The 20,095-nt window shown below is 46.7% G+C and overlaps 1 protein-coding gene across 2 annotated transcripts; it reads right to left on the minus strand.

The window, feature by feature from the left end:
* Nucleotides 1-745: 745 nt before the first annotated feature.
* Nucleotides 746-19,617, minus strand: COPG1 (COPI coat complex subunit gamma 1). 2 transcript variants are annotated; one of them, XM_069736323.1, is made up of 24 exons: nucleotides 19,505-19,617; nucleotides 14,295-14,347; nucleotides 13,885-13,965; nucleotides 11,778-11,849; nucleotides 9,830-9,909; nucleotides 9,650-9,725; nucleotides 9,472-9,564; nucleotides 9,208-9,294; nucleotides 8,970-9,127; nucleotides 8,761-8,894; nucleotides 7,774-7,841; nucleotides 7,476-7,664; nucleotides 7,017-7,112; nucleotides 6,692-6,935; nucleotides 6,535-6,610; nucleotides 5,940-6,043; nucleotides 5,726-5,851; nucleotides 5,362-5,430; nucleotides 5,097-5,239; nucleotides 4,844-5,015; nucleotides 4,626-4,723; nucleotides 3,515-3,653; nucleotides 3,267-3,365; nucleotides 746-1,326 (listed from the first exon to the last, which is right to left on the minus strand). In XM_069736323.1, exons 1-24 carry the CDS (start codon nucleotides 19,527-19,529, stop codon nucleotides 1,196-1,198), a joined length of 2,613 nt encoding a protein of 870 aa, XP_069592424.1. In that variant the 5' UTR covers nucleotides 19,530-19,617; the 3' UTR covers nucleotides 746-1,195. The 2 variants fall into 2 exon arrangements, with proteins under 2 accessions (XP_069592424.1, XP_069592423.1); XM_069736322.1 differs by lacking the exon at nucleotides 19,505-19,617 and adding an exon at nucleotides 16,014-16,148.
* Between the last annotated feature and the right edge of the window lie 478 nt (nucleotides 19,618-20,095).

Here is a 20,095-nt window from a genome sequence, read left to right on the forward strand (position 1 = left end):
ATCGCCTCTGCTCGGAGTAATCTATGCAGGAATCATCTCTGCTCGGAGTAATCTATGGCTTTCACCACGAAAGCTAAATCCCATTTCATTGTATTATATATCACCTGTATACAGGATAGAGGATAATGTACAGTATGATCACTGAGAGTCTGAACACTAGGACCCCCACTGTCCACGGTTTCGGTATTGAGCATGTACGACCACTGCTTCAACCACCGTCTATAGGAGTGGTGGTCGCACATGCTCAGTAACGCACCAGTCACCGTCTCTAGGAGTGGTGGTTGTACACTCTCTGTACCGCTCCAGTCTCTAGGAGTGGTGGTCGTACACTCTCCCGACCGCTCCAGTTACAGTCTATAGTACTGCACCAGTCACCGTCTATAGGAGTGGTGGCCGTACACACTCAGTACCGCACCATCTCTAGGATTGGTGGTCACACAACCCCGTAAAAGATCCCTAGCCTTTCTCTTATTTTATTTACAGGTGGAATACCACTTTAAAGACATATAAGAGTGCATGCTATATGTAGCGATATGCGAGCGCAATCTGTATTCCCCAGGATATTCCTTATGGCGTCAATAAAACATACGAATACTGGGCTGATTGTAAAAGAAGAAGTATGCCGCAACCTTTGAGATTAGGAACGTCACAAATAATCTTCTACACGCGTTTTGCGCTCCTTCTGCAGCCAGGTTTTGGTCGCTGACTGCAAATATCCAGACCCAGGCAAATGGTGAAAGCAGAATAAAGTAACGCTGGGGCGACATTTATTGAAAGTAGGTCTCAACAAATAGGAAGAGGACGCTTATGTATAATGTCCGGACTGAGAAGGGCGAGGAAATCAATACCGAGACAATAATTTATCAGCAAGGATAAAGGTCGTCATGTTTTCGCTTGTTACAAAAGCAGAACCGATAATTACAGGATTCCTAATGTTTAACCCTTGGCCTGCCCAACTCATAATACACAGGCTTCCTTCTTCCCAAACCCCCCCCCCCCCTTCTTATAATTGTGGTAAATCACTAGTGACCTGCAGATCCCCAGCGGGAGGACTGAGCAGTGTAAAGCCAGGAGGACTGAAATATATTATGCCGTAGTGTTCCCATATGTTCAAGGCACCCACGTGGCAGAGAAGGGTTAATGGACTGTACAATGTAACGCCAATTCTGTCTGCAGCATAAAAAAGTCGCTACCCTTAACCAACGGAAGCCATGATGGCATCAACTGGATACTCCTCCTTACTCCGGGCTGTAACCTGCATAGTCACCGTGTCTGTCAGGACCAACTTTGCCCGTACCAAGATGTCATGGCCACCCCGAAATACACCTGTAAAAGAATCAGAAAGACTCAAAGCAATGGAGAACCTGTCCGTACCCATAGTACAATAAGTTGTGACAACTTGTAAATACATTATACTACTTATTGGGTATTGATCTGGTATTATACTCCGGAGCTGAACTCACTATTCTGCTGGTGCAGTCACTGTGTACATACATTACATTACTGATCCTGAGTTACCTCCTGTATTATACCCCAGAGCTGCACTCACTATTCTGCTGGTGCAGTCAGTGTGTACATAAATTACATTACTGATCCAGAGTTACATCCTGTATTATATTCCAGAGCTGCACTCACTATTCTGCTGGTGCAGTCACTGTGTATATACATTACATTACTGATCCTGAGTTACATCCTGTATTATACCCCAGAGCTGCACTCACTATTCTGCTGGTGCAGTCACTGTGTACATACATTACATTACTGATCCTGAGTTACCTCCTGTATTATACCCCAGAGCTGCACTCACTATTCTGCTGGTGCAGTCAGTGTGTACATACATTACTGATCCTGAGTTACATCCTGTATTATACCCCAGAGCTGCACTCACTATTCTGCTGGTGCAGTCACTGTGTATACACATTACATTACTGATCCTTAGTAAAGTTACAGTCACATTTAGCGACGCTCCAGCAATATAGACAACGATCCGACCTAAACTAGATCGCTGGAGCGTCGCTGTTTAGGTCGCTGTAGAGATGTCAAACACAGCAACTCCAGAACGATGCAGGAGCGATCCAGTGACGTACTTATCGTTCCCGCTGGTTGTTAGCTCTGTGAAAAAACATTGCTGGCATCGTTGCTTTTGCTGTCAAACATGACGAATCACGCCGACCTGACGACCAAATAAAGTTCTGGACTTTCAGCTACGACCAGCGATGTCACAGCAGGATCCTGATCGCTGCTGCGTGTCAAACACAACGAGATCGCTATCCAGGACGCTGCAACGTCACGGGTCGTTGTCGTTCTCGTTCAAGTTGCTCAGTGTGAAGGTACTTTTACCTCCTGTATTATACTCCAGAGCTGCACTCACTATTCTGCTGGTGCAGTCACTTTGTACATACATTCCTGATCCTGAGTTACATCCTGTATTATACCCCAGAGCTGCACTCACTATTCTGCTGGTGCAGTCACTGTGTACATACATTACATTACTGATCCTGAGTTACATCCTGTATTATACTTCAGAGCTGCACTCACTATTCTGCTGGTGCAGTCACTGTGTACATACATTACACTACTGATCCTGAGTTACACCCTGTATTATACCCCAGAGCTGCACTCACTATTCTGCTGGTGGAGTCACTGTGTACATACATTACATTACTGATCCTGAGTTACATCCTGTATTATACCCCAGAGCTGCACTCACTATTCTGCTGGTGCAGTCACTGTGTACATACATTACATTACTGATCCTGAGTTACATCCTGTATTATACCCCAGAGCTGCACTCACTATTCTGCTGGTGCAGTCACTGTGTACATATATTACGTTACTGATCCTGAGTCACCTCCTGTACTATACCCCAGAGCTGCACTCACTATTCTGCTGGTGCAGTCACTGTGTACACACATTACAATACTGATCCTGAGTTACATCCTGTATTATACTCCAGAGCTGCACTCACTATTCTGCTGGTGCAGTCACTGTGTACATACATTACATTACTGATCCTGAGTTACCTCCTGTATTATACCCCAGAGCTGCACTCACTATTCTGCTGGTGCAGTCACTGTGTACATACATTACTGATCCTGAGTTACATCCTGTATTATACCTCAGAGCTGCACTCACTATTCTGCACATTTCAGCTAAAGACATTTCTTGCTGGCTTAATACTGACTGATATATACATATACAGATCAGTACCATGTTATTGTTATATATACTTCACCATTTGGACCCAGTTCAGAGGGGACACTTACCTGCCAGGTAGAGGGTGTGAGCATTTTTGTTCTCGGGCACTTTATCAGACCTCTCACATGGCTGCATTCCCAGGAACTTTATTACATTTCCAACCGCATCTGTGGATAAAACGACATCTCAGTCAGTCAGTTTTAGCCACAAGATAAATGATGGAAACCGAATAATATAGATAAAATACAATATACATTGGCCGCCGATTTCCGACTATTCAGCCTTCTACTGTATCAGTTGCACATAGAGGTTTTACCTTCCAGAGTTTTGATGGTGGAAAGGTTGAAAGTCTCTTCTTTTTCATATTCATCTCCCACCTCGTCCCAAGCAGCACCAAAGTTCGGCTTCAGAACTTTCTGTATGTGATCCACCACGGTTACCTCCACGTCCTCCAGCTGCAGAAAAGGAACAGAAACTACTAAATTTCGCCCGACTCTACGTATCAGCGAGACTGATCGTCAGGAAAAGTACTGTTTTTTTTTTTTTTAAGACTATGAGACGCACCAGACCATCAGACGTATGTAACATTTTAGGGATGAATTATATATATATATATATAATCTTATAAAAATCTATTTTTTTTCCTAAGAGTATCCATCTTATGGTTCGAATTTAAGGTATCTTACCTGGTGGATGGCAGTGGAGCGGGAAGGGGGGAGGGTCACAGAAGAAGTGTGGCAATGCTGCGGGCCCCAAGTGGGAGAAGTGGGTGTCCTAGCGATGTAATGCTGCAGGCCCGATGTCAGCGGTGGGGCAGGGAGGAGTGCACTGCTTTCCCGATGCCATTTTCCATTTCCGTGGGCCGCTGGAGGCCCGGGCAAGATGGCGCAAGCGACACCTCTGGCAGCAATTTCCCTGAAACCCGCGGCTTCAGGAAGATGGCCGCCAGAGGCTGCGCACACGCAGACTGGGATTTCAGCCCGGCCAAGATATCAATCCGAACAAACACCGCCTCTGGTGGCCATCATCCTGAAGCCATGGGCGCAAACGTCAGCAGCCCACGGCTTCAGGAAATTGACAGCTGGGAAAGCAATACATTCCACTTTGACTCACTGCTGACAGCATCGCACTGCTTCTACCGCCACCGGTGTCTTGAGGAGACCCTGCCTCCTGTGATCCTGCTGCACCACTGCCGCAACCACCAGATAAGCTACATTCAGACTATAAGATGGACCTTCCATTTCCCCCCTAATGTGGGGGAAAAAACGTGTGTCTTCTAGTCAGAAAAATCCAGTAGTTAGAGACAACTATCCCCATTAAATAGCTCTTCTCCTCCCTATTGGCAGTCATCCTTCATGCCACTGCTGTCATTTGGCTCCTACCCCCAGACAGCAAGGATGAAAAGTTGGGTGAAACCACCTACTTACCACGTACTCATCGTCGTAACCCTCTTCATCAGCTTCACCAGTGTTAGGATCACAGTCCTTAACAGTAAACTTCAACATGCAGCTGAATGTGCATGAATCTAGAAGAGAAGGACCAAATAAAAAGGAATTGAAAAAGTTTAAAATTGGAGTCTGATGGTGAAGTGCAGACAATAATAATAATATTATTATATGATTGTTAGTTGGCCCCCAGTCCTTACAGGCAGAGAGATCTTCCTCAGGGATAGAGAGCAGCGTGTAGCAGGTCCCGGGCTGGTTGTACGACAGAGACTTTGCCGGCACACAGCAGATGACTTCATATCCCTCTATGGGCTCCATCTGTACAGTGACGTTCTCCAGGATCTGATCGTTCAGTGTATTGGTGCAATCGAACTATGAAAGAGAAAAGAGATCAGTAAAAAGTGGACGTCAGGCTCGATATCGTGGGCACAGCAGCCACCGCAGGAATCTCACCTGGAACACTATGTGATTGGCGAACGTGTGCTTCGTGCATCGGACGACGTATTCTGTCTCGGATTCGGTAAGGGCCACGGGTTCAGGAGACGACTTGAATAGAGCGCCGAGGCTCTTAAATTCAGGAACAGCAGCAAGTTGCTCTGAACAAAAGTTAACAAAAAAAATGCATTACCATTGTATCGGATTTGCAAGAGAGTATGTGCCTTGCAAATCCCACAAATATCCGGGTTTGTGGTGGAATTTACTATAAGGGGTAACTTACCTTGGAATATGTCCTGCCTGGTAGATACCACTTTTTCCGGCTGCCTTACTGCTGTGGCCGGTGCATTTTCTGTTAAACAATAGACCGTACTAGTCAGTGCACAAATCAAATGAATGTAGAATTTATGCCTGAACACGCAGAAACATTAGTTTATGTTTTTATGAGAGTATTCATCTATATAAATATTCGATATGTCCGATCAATGTCTAGTCTTCAGCTTCTACATCAGACAAAGTCCAATGTAGCCTTTTAATGTAGCTATCAATAACACACGAGCAGGACTGCATTGGGGAAGAAGGATGGGGCTGCTCGATAATGTCAGTAATCGCAGTGCTGTGCGTTTTCTAACGACAGGATGACCGACCTGCTCTCTGTTCCGCTATGGGTGTGGTGGCCAATGGCACGGCCTTCAGGTCGAACGGCTTTTCGGAAGGATCCAGCGTGTACTGATGTAACGCCCGCTCCAATCCAGGGACGGACACCGTTAATCCTGCGATCAGAAAAGAATTACGCCATGTAGCCGTCCTGTCTGGAGTTGCCAGTAATGGAAAACATTTACAGGAAATCAATGAACGCACCGTTAAGGATGTAGGAAGAATTCAGAACCTTTTGCCTTTGCTCCAAAATGTTCAGATAGAATGTAGCTCGATCTCTCACTTCATTGTCGTCATCCATTACACATCTGTAAAAGACAAAAATATAATAATAATAGGTAAGAAACTAAAAAAAGATTCCTTACTTCATTCACCTCATAGGTGAAAACTGCAAAAAAATGCAACTCCTGTTCCTGGTTGTGTCTGGTATTGCAGCTCAAGCCCCACTGCAGTAAACGAGGCTGGGCTGCAGTACCATATGTGACCAGAGTGGCGCCGATTGTTTTTTTTTACCGCATAAATTCATTTTACAGATGAAAAGTTTCCTTTTAAGGGCCGTGGTCACACTTCCGAGTGCAATGCGAGAAACTCGCGTATCAATATCCGGGCACTGCCGCCGGCACTCAGTACCGAAGCGTGCGGCTGTATAGAAATACATGCAGATGCACGCTCCGGTCCCGAGTGCCAGCGGCAGTGCCGGGTGTTGATGCGAAAGACACGCATTGCACACACAAGCGTGACCACGGCCTAAGACTGAGAAAGTTACTGACATGCAGAAACAATACATCGATTTACATACCTTCTCAACAACACCAAAATGCTGGGCAACACGTCTTCATTTTGAGCACCAAATTTGGCCAAAGCACTGACAGCACCTACCAAACAGAATGGATAGCAGAATCAGAATGAAAAGGTCAGGACTTCTGTATAAACCCGAGACCCCGTGCGTTCCTCACCTGCTCGAACCTCCTCGTTCTCCAGTATAACTCTGTTGTAGATGAAGCGGATATATTTGGACGGACTGCTGGTTCTGGGACCTTCCTGTCCCAGGAGGTGGAGGATGCGAGTGGCCAGAACGGTGAACTCGCAGTCCTCTATGAACTCGCACAGATGGGACAGTCCGGTCTCTTTGCTTTCTGGATTCTCCTCAATGATGCTGATGATACAGTCGACAATGGCTCTTTTGTAGTCAAATCCGCCCTGTGTTCAAAGGAAATATTAAAATTACTTAAATACGGACCAATTAATTGCCATCTCTTTCAACTTCATAATTGATTTTACCTCTTCCCTGAGCATGGTGAATAGGAAGTTCATCATGACGGCATGCTTACGGGGATACTTGTGACACAGAGCATTGATCGCTTGTACCACCACCACCTAGAAAACAAAATATGGGATATTAGACTTCAATAAACATGTACAGCTACTAACACACATTGCTCCGCTATAAGCTGGAGCTGTTGCTTCTCAGTCTTATGCCAGCGATCTTGAGGCTCCTCTAGTGACAACTTGAAGTTGCCTTCGATTTAAAAAAAAAAAAAAAAAAAGCATTTGCCTTTTACCCTACATTTATTATGCTCTGGGGCCACAAGACACATGCAATGTGAATAGAATTTCTGGAGAGAATCTGTACAATTATACTTTTGCAGATCAATGTCCTCCCTTCTTGTGATCGGTGGGGGATGGGTACTTAATGCTTCTGACCAGCCCAGCCATCTCATAGAGGATTTAGAATCACACCTTGAACTCGTCTGAGATTTCAGACATGAAAGATGAGATCTGTTTCATGAGTCGGTCGATGCTGCTCTCGCTGCCAGTCTTCAGCAGCGTGGTGATGGCCAAGGTGGCAATGCTGCGGTTGGAGTCGGTCACCAGATTCTCTAAGTCCAAGTTGCAGGCAGTGACGGCTGACGGGTGTTTCATGGCGACCTGTAACCGTCCAGATAAAGCAATAATCAATCATCACAGTTCTATATTAATATGCACTGAGGTTGTTATTACTGGATCTATTCCATGACACCAGATAACAGCTCCGCACCTTATTAAGTGTCCTGACCGCAGCGTAACGAAGGGCGGCTTTTGGAGAACTGCAAAACAGCTGCAAAACTAAGAAGAAAAACAAAAACAGAACCAAATCGGTAAACGTTGTGCACAAGCCACGGCTGCGATAAAAATGGAAGAAATTTAAGATTTAAAAGTCGTCTGACTGCGCAGTATACACCCATGGTCTGTGTCCCCCAATGAGGCGAAGGAGAAAGTTAAATTATCTACTGACTAGTACGTCATCGAAACCAGAAAAACATTACAACATGCCCAGAATATTAATCTCATGGAGAAGCGCTCGTTTTTTTCCTTACAAGAACCATAACTTTTTTATTTTTTGAAGTTTGGATCGTATTTTGGCTTTTTTTGCAGAACAAGTTGGTTTTGACTGACACTATAAAATATACTGAAAAATGAGGTGAAATGGTGAAAATAAAAGAGTTGTCACCAAAAATGTTTGTTTCCATTTTATCAGTTGTGTACCTTCTATTTTCCCATCGATGGAGTTGTACTACAGTTTGTGCTCTGCGTGCTGACCTGTAGCTTTTATTGGTACGCATGCATATGTCTTGATTGTTTGTGAGTGCAATTTTTTAGGAGGAGTAAAACAACCAGCAGTTCTGCGGTTTTATTTATTTTGTCCTGTTTACGGAGTTTCCCGTATGTGTTAAATTATTTCAGATTTTTATAGATAGGACTTTTATGGACTACGCAGTATCAAATCAAATGGATCATGTTGGGAATGGTGGGGTTGCAGGGTGCAATGGGCACCGCTAAGGTGGCGTTATGCAAATTCAGCACTTAAATGCCGCAGTAAGAGATTAGCAACAGCATTTAGGTTGTTAAACAGCAGCGATCGGAGCTAACCCTGATCATTAGAAGCAGTTGCTGGCTGCATAACACAACCAGCAGCAGCTCAGCTCATGAATGTCACACGCCGGGAAGGGGTTAACCAGGCTATAGCGCTACTGATCCTACTCACCAGACACAGCGGGTGCCAGCTCTTTGGCAGTGCAGGAGGGCAGGTTAACAATGGCAGAAGCAGCTTCATAAACCACCATCTCATGCTTGTTTCGTAGGCAGCTCTCGATGAAATCAAACAGCGGACTGTCCCGGCTGGAAAGAAGCATAAAGTTATTACCCATCCTCACGCACAATATACAGGGATCACCTAATCACTGAGCCACTTACTTTCCATCTTCCTCCTCCAGGAGTTTGCTGGCCACCCGAATCATCATACAGTATGCGAATGGAGACTTCAGGCCGTGACGCATGAACTTACTCAGCATCTTGTTGACGGAGAGACGATCGTTCTTACGGACGTGGTACAGCAATCCCAGAGCGTGGTACTGAGGATCAGAAAGACGGGAGGCGATTATTCCCAATGTGACGTGTTCTGCGACCAGAGGGGGATTTATACAAAGCTCACCTGCACCATGATGTTATCACTGGACGCTGCTTCCTGCGCTTCATTCACCCAACGCTTCACTACGTCAAAACTGGTCTTCAGCAAGTGCTGAGGGGGTTAAACACCAAGGAAAATAACCTCCATTATACATCTGCTTAGATATAAAGGCTGTGTTCACACACTGCGGCAGAAAACCATTGCAGCCACTGTGGTCTTCTAATTACTCCTTTGCACGATCTCTACTTTTCGTTGAGATTTCACAGGTAAAACTGCCGCATGACTTACCAGGGAGGAGACCAGAGCGGAGCTGGACACGCTTGGCACTTTATCCACGATGGCCTGTTTCATGTAGCGTTCAATGGCCTGCAGCATGGTGCTCTGATAAAATAAAGGCATAGCGGCGTGACAACGGGAAACTGGGGAAAAGGAAGGTAACAGCCAACCAGCAGGAAACATGACTTACATCTGTGATTTTACACAAGGCTCTCACGGCGGGACCCCTGTAGCTGTCATCCTTCCCGGTCATGTCTTTGGTTAAACTGCAAGCCAAATATCAACCTATAATCTCCGCCATAAATTATACTGAATTGCATGTGTGTCACTTATAACTAATAGTCTAAACGTAATAGATGGCGCATCTTACCTGCTGGTGACGATGATCACATCCTCAGAGATACTCGCCATCTCCTTTATGGTGAGGTAGCACATCCTGCGCAGGGTCGGCTGGGTGAGGAAAACAGGATCAAATGTATTAGGATTGTACTAATATCCCAAAACAAAAGTCATAAAACTTTCTCATTTATTTTGTGGATAAATACAGTGAGGCAAAAAAGTATTTAGTCAGTCAGCAATAGTGCAAGTTCCACCACTTAAAAAGATGAGAGGCGTCTGTAATTTACATCATAGGTAGACCTCAACTATGGGAGACAAACTGAGAAAAAAAAATCCAGAAAATCACATTGTCTGTTTTTTTAACAATTTATTTGCATATTATGGTGGAAAGTAAGTATTTGGTCAGAAACAAAATTTCATCTCAATACTTTGTAATATATCCTTTGTTGGCAATGACAGAGGTCAAACGTTTTTTGTAAGTCTTCACAAGGTTGCCACACACTGTTGTTGGTATGTTGGCCCATTCCTCCATGCAGATCTCCTCTAGAGCAGTGATGTTTTTGGCTTTTCGCTTGGCAACACAGACTTTCAACTCCCTCCAAAGGTTTTCTATAGGGTTGAGATCTGGAGACTGGCTAGGCCACTCCAGGACCTTGAAATGCTTCTTACGAAGCCACTCCTTCGTTGCCCTGGCGGTGTGCTTTGGATCATTGTCATGTTGAAAGACCCAGCCACGTTTCATCTTCAATGCCCTTGCTGATGGAAGGAGGTTTGCACTCAAAATCTCACGATACATGGCCCCATTCATTCTTTCATGTACCCGGATCAGTCGTCCTGGCCCCTTTGCAGAGAAACAGCCCCAAAGCATGATGTTTCCACCACCATGCTTTACAGTAGGTATGGTGTTTGATGGATGCAGCTCAGTATTCTTTTTCCTCCAAACATGACAAGTTGTGTTTCTACCAAACAGTTCCAGTTTGGTTTCATCAGACCATAGGACATTCTCCCAAAACTCCTCTGGATCATCCAAATGCTCTCTAGCAAACTTCAGACGGGCCCGGACATGTACTGGCTTAAGCAGTGGGACACGTCTGGCACTGCAGGATCTGAGTCCATGGTGGCGTAGTGTGTTACTTATGGTAGGCCTTGTTACATTGGTCCCAGCTCTCTGCAGTTCATTCACTAGGTCCCCCCGCGTGGTTCTGGGATTTTTGCTCACCGTTCTTGTGATCATTCTGACCCCACGGGGTGGGATTTTGCATGGAGCCCCAGATCGAGGGAGATTATCAGTGGTCTTGTATGTCTTCCATTTTCTAATTATTGCTCCCACTGTTGATTTCTTCACTCCAAGCTGGTTGGCTATTGCAGATTCAGTCTTCCCAGCCTGGTGCAGGGCTACAATTTTGTTTCTGGTGTCCTTTGACAGCTCTTTGGTCTTCACCATAGTGGAGTTTGGAGTCAGACTGTTTGAGGGTGTGCACAGGTGTCTTTTTATACTGATAACAAGTTTAAACAGGTGCCATTACTACAGGTAATGAGTGGAGGAAAGAGGAGACTCTTAAAGAAGAAGTTACAGGTCTGTGAGAGCCAGAAATCTTGATTGTTTGTTTCTGACCAAATACTTATTTTCCACCATAATATGCAAATAAATTGTTAAAAAAACAGACAATGTGATTTTCTGGATTTTTTTTTCTCAGTTTGTCTCCCATAGTTGAGGTCTACCTATGATGTAAATTACAGACGCCTCTCATCTTTTTAAGTGGTGGAACTTGCACTATTGCTGTCTGACTAAATACTTTTTTGCCCCACTGTACATCACAGACAAAAACCTGCGTAAGCATCGATACGTATCAGGAAATTATAAGTTGGAGAAAAACAGAAAACGCTTCATTGCAACCCTGGAGCTGAATCTACAATCCGCCCTGAGACAGGACCTGAGCACAATTACAAGGTTTCTGTAAGTGGCAGGAATCACTCACATCGTTTGACTGGAACAATTTGGTCATGGCAAAAAAAGCTTCTGTAGCTTCTGTGGCTCCCATGTGCTCCCCCTGCGGGGAAGAGAAAAGATCAATGTAAGTACGGTATATAGAAGGGACGGGAACACAGCTCAGTGAGGAGAAGGCAAAAGAAGGGCGGAATCCACCCTAAAGGGAGTCTGCCCCACCAAAATAAAATATATGGGGAGAAAGCCCCTAATAAAAAAAAAAATAATAATCTTAGCACTGTACCTGTCAGTCATACATTGCCTGAGAAAAGTACTAATGTGCATGCAAATAAGGAGGCTTTAGTGCACCCTTGGCGAGGCTGAGAGTGTAGTGCACTGTAATACCCACCTAACTTTGCATGTGGAAGGTCTTCCCCTGATTCTGCCAACTTCCCAGAGTGAGCACAGTCTCCACCCAGACCCCCCGAGAGCGCGTGTGCAGAGTCTCAACCCAGCCCCCTGAGAACATGTGTTCAGTCTCAACCCAGCCCCCCCCCCCACGAGAGCATGTGTGCGCAATCTTAGCCCAACCCCCCGAGAGCGCGTGTGCAGTCTCAACCCAGGCCCCCCCCCCTCCCGAGAGAGCGTGTGTGCGCAGTCTCAACCCAGCACCCTGAGAACATGTGTGCAGTCTCAACCCATCCCCCACCAGAGAGCGCGTGCGCAGTCACAACCCATCCCCCTGAGAGAGCGTGCGCAGTCACAACCCAACCCCCTGAGAGCGCGTGCGCAGTCACAACCCAACCCCCTGAGAGCGTGTGCAGTCACAACCCATCCCCCAGAGAGCACGTGTGCAGTCACAACCCATCCCCTAGAGAGCACGTGTGCAGTCACAACCCATCCCCCAGAGAGCGCGTGTGCAGTCACAACCCATCCCCCACCAGAGAGCGCGTGTGCAGTCACAACCCATCCCCAGAGAGCGTGTGTGCAGTCACAACCCATCCCCCAGAGAGCACGTGTGCAGTCACAACCCATCCCCCAGAGAGCACGTGTGCAGTCACAACCCATCCCCCAGAGAGCACGTGTGCAGTCACAACCCATCCCCCAAAGAGCACGTGTGCAGTCACAACCCATCCCCCACCAGAGAGCGCGTGTGCAGTCACAACCCATCCCGAGAGCGCGTGTGCAGTCACAACCCATCCCCCACCAGAGAGCGCGTGTGCAGTCACAACCCATCCCCAGAGAGCGTGTGTGCAGTCACAACCCATCCCCCAGAGAGCACGTGTGCAGTCACAACCCATCCCCCAGAGAGCACGTGTGCAGTCACAACCCATCCCCCTGAGAGCGCGTGTGCAGTCACAACCCATCCCCTAGAGAGCGCGTGTGTGCAGACACAACCCATCCCCCTGAGAGCGTGTGTGCAGTCACAACCCATCCCCCTGAGAGCGCGTGTGTGCAGTCACAACCCATTCCCCTGAGAGCGCGTGTGCAGTCACAACCCATCCCCCTGAGAGCGCGTGTGCAGTCACAACCCATCCCCCAGAGAGAAAGTGTGCGCAGACACAACCCATCCCCCTGAGAGCACGTGTGCAGTCACAACCCATCCCCCAGAGAGCAAGTGTGCAGTCACAACCCATCCCCTAGAGAGCGCGTGTGCAGTCACAACCCATCCCCCAGAGAGCGCGTGTGCAGTCACAACCCATCCCCCAGAGAGAAAGTGTGCGCAGACACAACCCATCCCCCAGAGAGCGCGTGTGCAGTCACAACCCATCCCCCAGAGAGAAAGTGTGCGCAGACACAACCCATCCCCCTGAGAGCACGTGTGCAGTCACAACCCATCCCCCAGAGCGCGTGTGCAGTCACAACCCATCCCCTAGAGAGCGCGTGTGCAGTCACAACCCATCCCCCAGAGAGCAAGTGTGCGCAGACACAACCCATCCCCCAGAGAGCGCGTGTGCAGTCACAACCCATCCCCCAGAGAGCGCGTGTGCAGTCACAACCCATCCCCTAGAGAGAAAGTGTGCGCAGACACAACCCATCCCCCAGAGAGCGCGTGTGCACATTCTCGGTGCAAGGACGCACACTGTGTGTGGACGGGTACATTTTCCTGAAGATGCCACCCACCACATTTCCAGGTGTCTAGGATGCAGGAGACATACCTGGTTTATCAGATACAGGACCTTGGTCAGGATGTGAGCACATTTTCGGGGATTGATGGGAGTCTCATTAAACAAACGAGCCTAGAATTTAATAAAAAAAAAAAAAAAAGACAATAAGACAAATGTGGCCAAATCTGTTATAAAGTGGCAGATGTAACCCTCCCAGGGCACAGACGTAGCATTAAGCACCATTGCGGATTTAGCCATGGACATGATGCGAGCTGCACATTTCACTTTCTGCATTGTAAAGTGTAAAGGTCGAGGTAAAACCTGCAGCAAAAATTGACAAAATATTGCAGCTAAATTTCCGCCCATATGTCTGCAGCCGTACTGTGTGACTGCGTCCCACGGATTGTAAGACTTCTCTCCCACCATCATCATCTCACCCAGGAGGCAGACACAAGACTCACCTCCTGGAGAACGGCACTTTTCTCCAAGTGCTGGAAAGGATTGGAGCTGCCACCTGAAATCCCAGAAACAGAAATAATCACTTAGTCCAACTGGAGATAAACTAAATAACGCGAACAGCGTCTGCAGTTAACCTCTTAGATCCTGGAATAGCGAAAGACTTATGGTGCCCATACATAGAGGAACAAAACCGCCGACTTCTGTGCACTGGGTACAAGTCAAACATAAATCGCCACAGGTCCAAGTATTAGTGTCAAAAGGAAAAAAAGAAATTAGGATGTGACTATAATACAAACACTACAACACACTGGTATAATGAAAGTGGCCCAGGAGCAAGGACGCTCCCACAAGCTGCCTGTAAGGCTCTATTCACACTGCGCTCCGGCTCCATCCGCACTGCGCTCCGGATCCATCCGCACTGCGCTCCGGATCCATCCGCACTGCGCTCCGGCTCCATCCGCACTGCGCTCCGGATCCATCCGCACTGCGCTCCGGATCCATCCGCACTGCGCTCCGGATCCATCCGCACTGCGCTCCGGATCCATCCGCACTGCGCTCCGGATCCATCCGCACTGCGCTCCGGCTCCATCCGCACTGCGTTCCGGCTCCATTCACTTGTCGGAGGATGACACAGAGAGTCTTTATCAGTACGTCTGACTCCAGCCCATCTGAACACCAGCCTTGATGAATCGGGCCCTATGTGAACGGAGCCTTCATCATAAATGTACTAGAGGAAGAACATCATCATAAATGGCTCATACTAAAAGTATGGTCAAAAGCGGTTTCATGAAAAAAAACCTAAAAACACCAGAGAGGCTTCTGTACCATAAGGACTATTAACCTGTGGAGCAGCCGACCCCAGGAGCTGGTTCTTTACTGTAAGAGCAGTGACTGTACAAAAAGCCAGGAGCCGGGGGAACTAGATGGTTTCAAAATGACTAAGATTCTTTTAAAGAAGAAAATAAATAATTCTGTCATCGTATAAAGTTGTTTTCTGAATATTTGGTCCAGTGGATCCACAACTGGGATCAAGAGGGACCGGCTGACTCCTCGGGGCGCCCGGATCACTCCTCGAGGCTGTCCCTTTATCGCCTGTATGATATGACTGTGACTACGTCACGTGCGCTGCCATCTTCCTGACATCTCTGCAGAAGCCGACGGACCCCCAATAAGTCAATGGCGGTTAATGTGCACTCTTAAAGGGATCATCCGACACCTCACAAACCTCGGTTTCTGCCGATTGTGCAGGCGTTTCTGGACTTGTGTGGGGTCGTAGCGCCACTGGCAGCGGTGCAGAAGTGAGCGACGCCCCAGGACCCCTTTAATGCCGTGCAGACTGTTATCTTATGACATGTAATAAAGTGTGGGGGGAGGACCACCCCTTGTCATGGACAGCGACTAGCATCTTTAAGAGAATATTAAAGGGATACTCTAAAAATAAATGATCCCTGGTGATAACGCGTAGATGGCAGGGGTCTGAGCGCAGAGACCCCAAATGAGCAGAGCAGCGCACGCCCCGACATCTCCACCATGGGGGACACCTAGAAATAAGAGGAAACTACAGAGAACCCAGAAAGTGCACTACATGTCCCAGCATGCCCCGCAGGACTAGCACAAAGCACGCTGGGACATGTGGTTCCCCAGCCCTCACTCCCTCCATGCCCGATACAAGGCCGTCATGACGCCTCAGTCCCCGTCCTGCCCCCGTCCCGGCCTCTCACCGGACTCCTCGTCCTTCTTATCGAACTTCTTCAGCATCTTCACGACTCCCGGGTACGAGCTCCGCCACTTCCTGCCAGGCTGTCACCGGGACACGTCACCCCTGACAACACAGTCCGCGCATGCGTAATAGCAAACCAAAGAGCAGGAACATCGGGAGTCTTAGTCCCGCGCATGCGCGCTTACAGCCATTTACGGCACTGTCGTACGAGCCGTTCTCCTTCCGCCCTGTGCTAACACGCATGCGCAGTGCAGCTCGGATGGAATTTCTGGTGTTTTTGTGCCTCAGTTTAGGTGGAAAAACACAGAAAAGTTCGCAGCTAATAACCTTGATGTAGAAAAGTCGCCCACAAAGGGTTAATGGTGTCATTTTTTTTTTCTTTTGTCATCTCTTTCCATGCATTTTGCTCCATTTTTGTGTTGTTTTTGGTGTTTTTCATTTGCGCCTTATTTTTTAATTTGATTTGCGCCTTTTAAGGCTACGTTCACATTAGCGTTGCGTCGGGCGCAGCCGCGGCGACGCATGCGTCATGCGCCCCTATATTTAACATGCGGGCGCATGGACATGCGTTGTCTTGCGTTTTGTGACGCATGCGTCATTTTTGGCGCAAGCGTCAAGGCGCAGAGGACGCAGCAAGTTGCATTTTTTTTGCGTCCAAAATCAAGCCAAAAATGGACGCATGCGTCACAAAACAATGCGTTTTTGCATGCGTTGCGTCGCCGACGCAACACACAACAACGCAAATGTGAACGCAGCCTAAGGCCTAGTTTATGCGTTTTCGCATCTTATTTATTAAGTTCGCTGATTTTGAGCGGAGTCTGTTGTTTCCAGATGTTTTTGACTGATTTCTCACGTTCGTCCTTTTAAAAAGTCGAAAATCTTTTTGTGCGGATTTAGTCCCTCGTCCCCGTCCTCCCGCAGTTTATTTAGTACTTTTTGCACACATTTTGCCAAGTATATATTTTTCTTTATACTTTGTGCAAATTTGATGAATCCCATTTGCCGTTTTGACAAAACTTGGCGCCAAAAAAATGGCAACAAACACGAGAGAAAAAAGAAAAGGAACTTTAAAAAGGATTAGCACGGGCCTTTATATTTTTTTCTTTTTAGTAAAAAACATCTCTAAAACGTCCCAAACTTTATTTAAAAAAACAAAGAAATGTACATGAAATCTCACCGGCGTCAAACTAACGCTCATTTGCACAAAATCTTTTACACTTTTTTTTTTTTTTTAAAGATGAAGCCATTGATGATTCATCTGGAAACCTCAATGGCAAAGATGAAAAAAAAAACAACATCTATAAGATTAACTAAAAAAAGGAAATAAACTGAAGAATTAGAGGCAAATAAAAAAACACCAAGAAGTAGACAAAAAAGGCACAAATACAATAATAAATTGGGACAAAAGAGAATTTTAATTTTTTGTGCAAATTGCATGAACGAGAAAAAAAAAAACATCGAACCCAAAGTGGATGATAATTGGTCGTGTTTTTTTAAATAATGCCCTTAAAAAAATACAACCCGACCCACAGTAATAAAAGTAAGAAAAAATAGAGTTCTGTAAAGAAAAAAAAAAGGTGCAAATGCAAAAATGACTCTTGGGGCACTGGTTTTACTATAGTGATGAGCCAGCGTGCTTGGGTAAGGTGTTATCTGAGCATGCGCGTGTCCTAATCGGGTATTTTTGGGGTGGTCTAAAAAAAAATGCTGCGGCTTCATGTCTCGTAATTGTTTGACAGCCACAACACATGCAAGGATAGCCTAACAAACAGGCAATTCCTTCATGTGTGACGGTAGTCAAACAACCGCCAAACATGGAGCGGCGGTGACTCAAGCATTTTTGTTGAGCACGATGAAAATACCCAATGTGAACACGAGCATGCACAGATAACACCTTATCCGAGCGCGCTCGCTCATCACTATTTTACTACTTTTGCTCAATGTTTGGGCGAATGGATCAGTCTGTATGTTACAGATGGTGCAGGATCGGCTCCTGAGCCCGCGCCATGTAAGCGCCAAATATGTACAGCACCTTGCGTTACACATCACCTGCCAGCGATCTATACATATGATGAAGGGTTAATGGGAATTAGGGTATAGGGCTGTTTTGCCGTACGGTTGCACAAATCTGGAGCCATAACTTCTAACCTTCCTGCCGAGATCTGGAGTTCATACGGGAACCAATAAGTATCAGTCACCGACTATCAGACAAGTCAGGTACTGATCCGATAGAACAAAAGACGCGAAACTCGGATTATAGCTGAGCCTCCATCGCAGATTCTGGAGAAAATATAGCAGAATTTGCAGCAAAATGAAGGCGACCATGACGGACCCCAATACAATCAGTAGGGTATATCAGGCACTGTTCAAACCGCTGCACGGCCAGCTCTGCCCTCGCCTACTGTATCCTCACCCATCCCTTGTAGATTGTGAGCCCTCGCGGGCAGGGTCCTCTCTCCTCCTGTATCCTCACCCATCCCTTGTAGATTGTGAGCCCTCGCGGGCAGGGTCCTCTCTCCTCCTGTATCCTCACCCATCCCTTGTAGATTGTGAGCCCTCGCGGGCAGGGTCCTCTCTCCTCCTGTATCCTCACCCATCCCTTGTAGATTGTGAGCCCTCGCGGGCAGGGTCCTCTCTCCTCCTGGACCAGTTGCGACTTGTATTGTTCATGATTATTGTACCTGTTTTTATTATGTATACTCCTCCTCACATGTAAAGCGCCATGGAATAAATGGCACTATAATAATAATAATAATAATAATAATAATGAAACATAGGGTTTATAACAATGAACATTGCGTCTATGGCAGAGATTTCCAACCTGTTGTATTGTCTGGAAGCTACAACTCCCAATATGACCCAACGGCCCAAGACAGGTGGGCAATGCCCGGCCCGTGGTAGCAGAACGCCCGCTGCTCCCAGATAGAACATGTACACATGATGGTCTATGAGGCGGTTCTGAAGTCAGAGATTTATTGCGACCCCCAATGTCTGCAGATGTCTCCGTCACGGATCAAATCAACGGTTGCATGAAATAATAGCACACGAGTGCCTTCTACATGTCATTTAAGTGCTGTTTTCTTTCCTTTAAATGAGTAGAAGAATACGGGAATTTTTATTTATTATAAAAATAAAGCTCGTAGAAATTAACAAGGATCAGAAAGACTGAAAATCGGATGCAGACTGATGAAAAAACATCCGCTTTTTTCTCCTTTGGAAAAAAACAAAAACATCTGAATGAGGCGTTAGGAGAATATAACAGACAGGAATATATTTCTCAGTCATTGACAGTAGCACTGCGCACGTAAAGCGCTGCAGACAGTCTGTTCTAGCGGTCAGTGTGGTAGATGGCAGCGGTCACCCCCAATGGACAGACTTGCCTGGTGTAAGATCTTTGGAGGTTTACTACCCTCATCCTATTCGGCCATTCTCCACATCCACCTCACACATTACTCTCCGTCACCTTCCTGCTATATACAGACGTCTACCTACCATGGCGGTGGTCTGCCAGGAACATGGCTTCCAGAATCTGAATGCCTCCCCTGGAGCGGCAGCGATCCTGTGTCGTCAGCGATCCTGTGTCGTCCTCCTGTATGAGGCGTCTGTACTTTGAACAACGTCTCGCTGTGTCACCTAAGACTGACGCTTATCTGAACCTGGAGATTAACCCTTTCATAGCGGACAGCGAGTCAGACGAGGTTATTATTATTATTATCTTAGCGAACGCCTCGGACAATTTCTCCTTAAATCTCTGTATACTAAAATAATAATGCTATGGGATGTTTTGAGGGGCCGGCCTCGGACCCTCAGTTTCGGTGATGAGAAATCTTCATCAAATCTTCAAATCAATCAAGACATTGTGGACAATTGTAGCTTCAGCTTTGTGGGAACAGTTTGGGGAAGACCCTTCTCTGTTCTCCATGAATAAAGGGGTAAAAAATCCCACAGAGGCCTCAAAAATCTTGTAGAACTTCTTGCCAGAAGAGCGGGGCCGTTATATCTGCAGAGGAGCGACTCCATATTTTATGGATGTAGGATGTGAGGTCAAAAAATCTAGAGGTGGGATGTGGGGACAGAATATGT

The sequence above is a fragment of the Ranitomeya imitator genome, chromosome 8 (assembly GCF_032444005.1).
Source record: "Ranitomeya imitator isolate aRanImi1 chromosome 8, aRanImi1.pri, whole genome shotgun sequence".
NCBI lineage: Eukaryota > Metazoa > Chordata > Amphibia > Anura > Dendrobatidae > Ranitomeya > Ranitomeya imitator.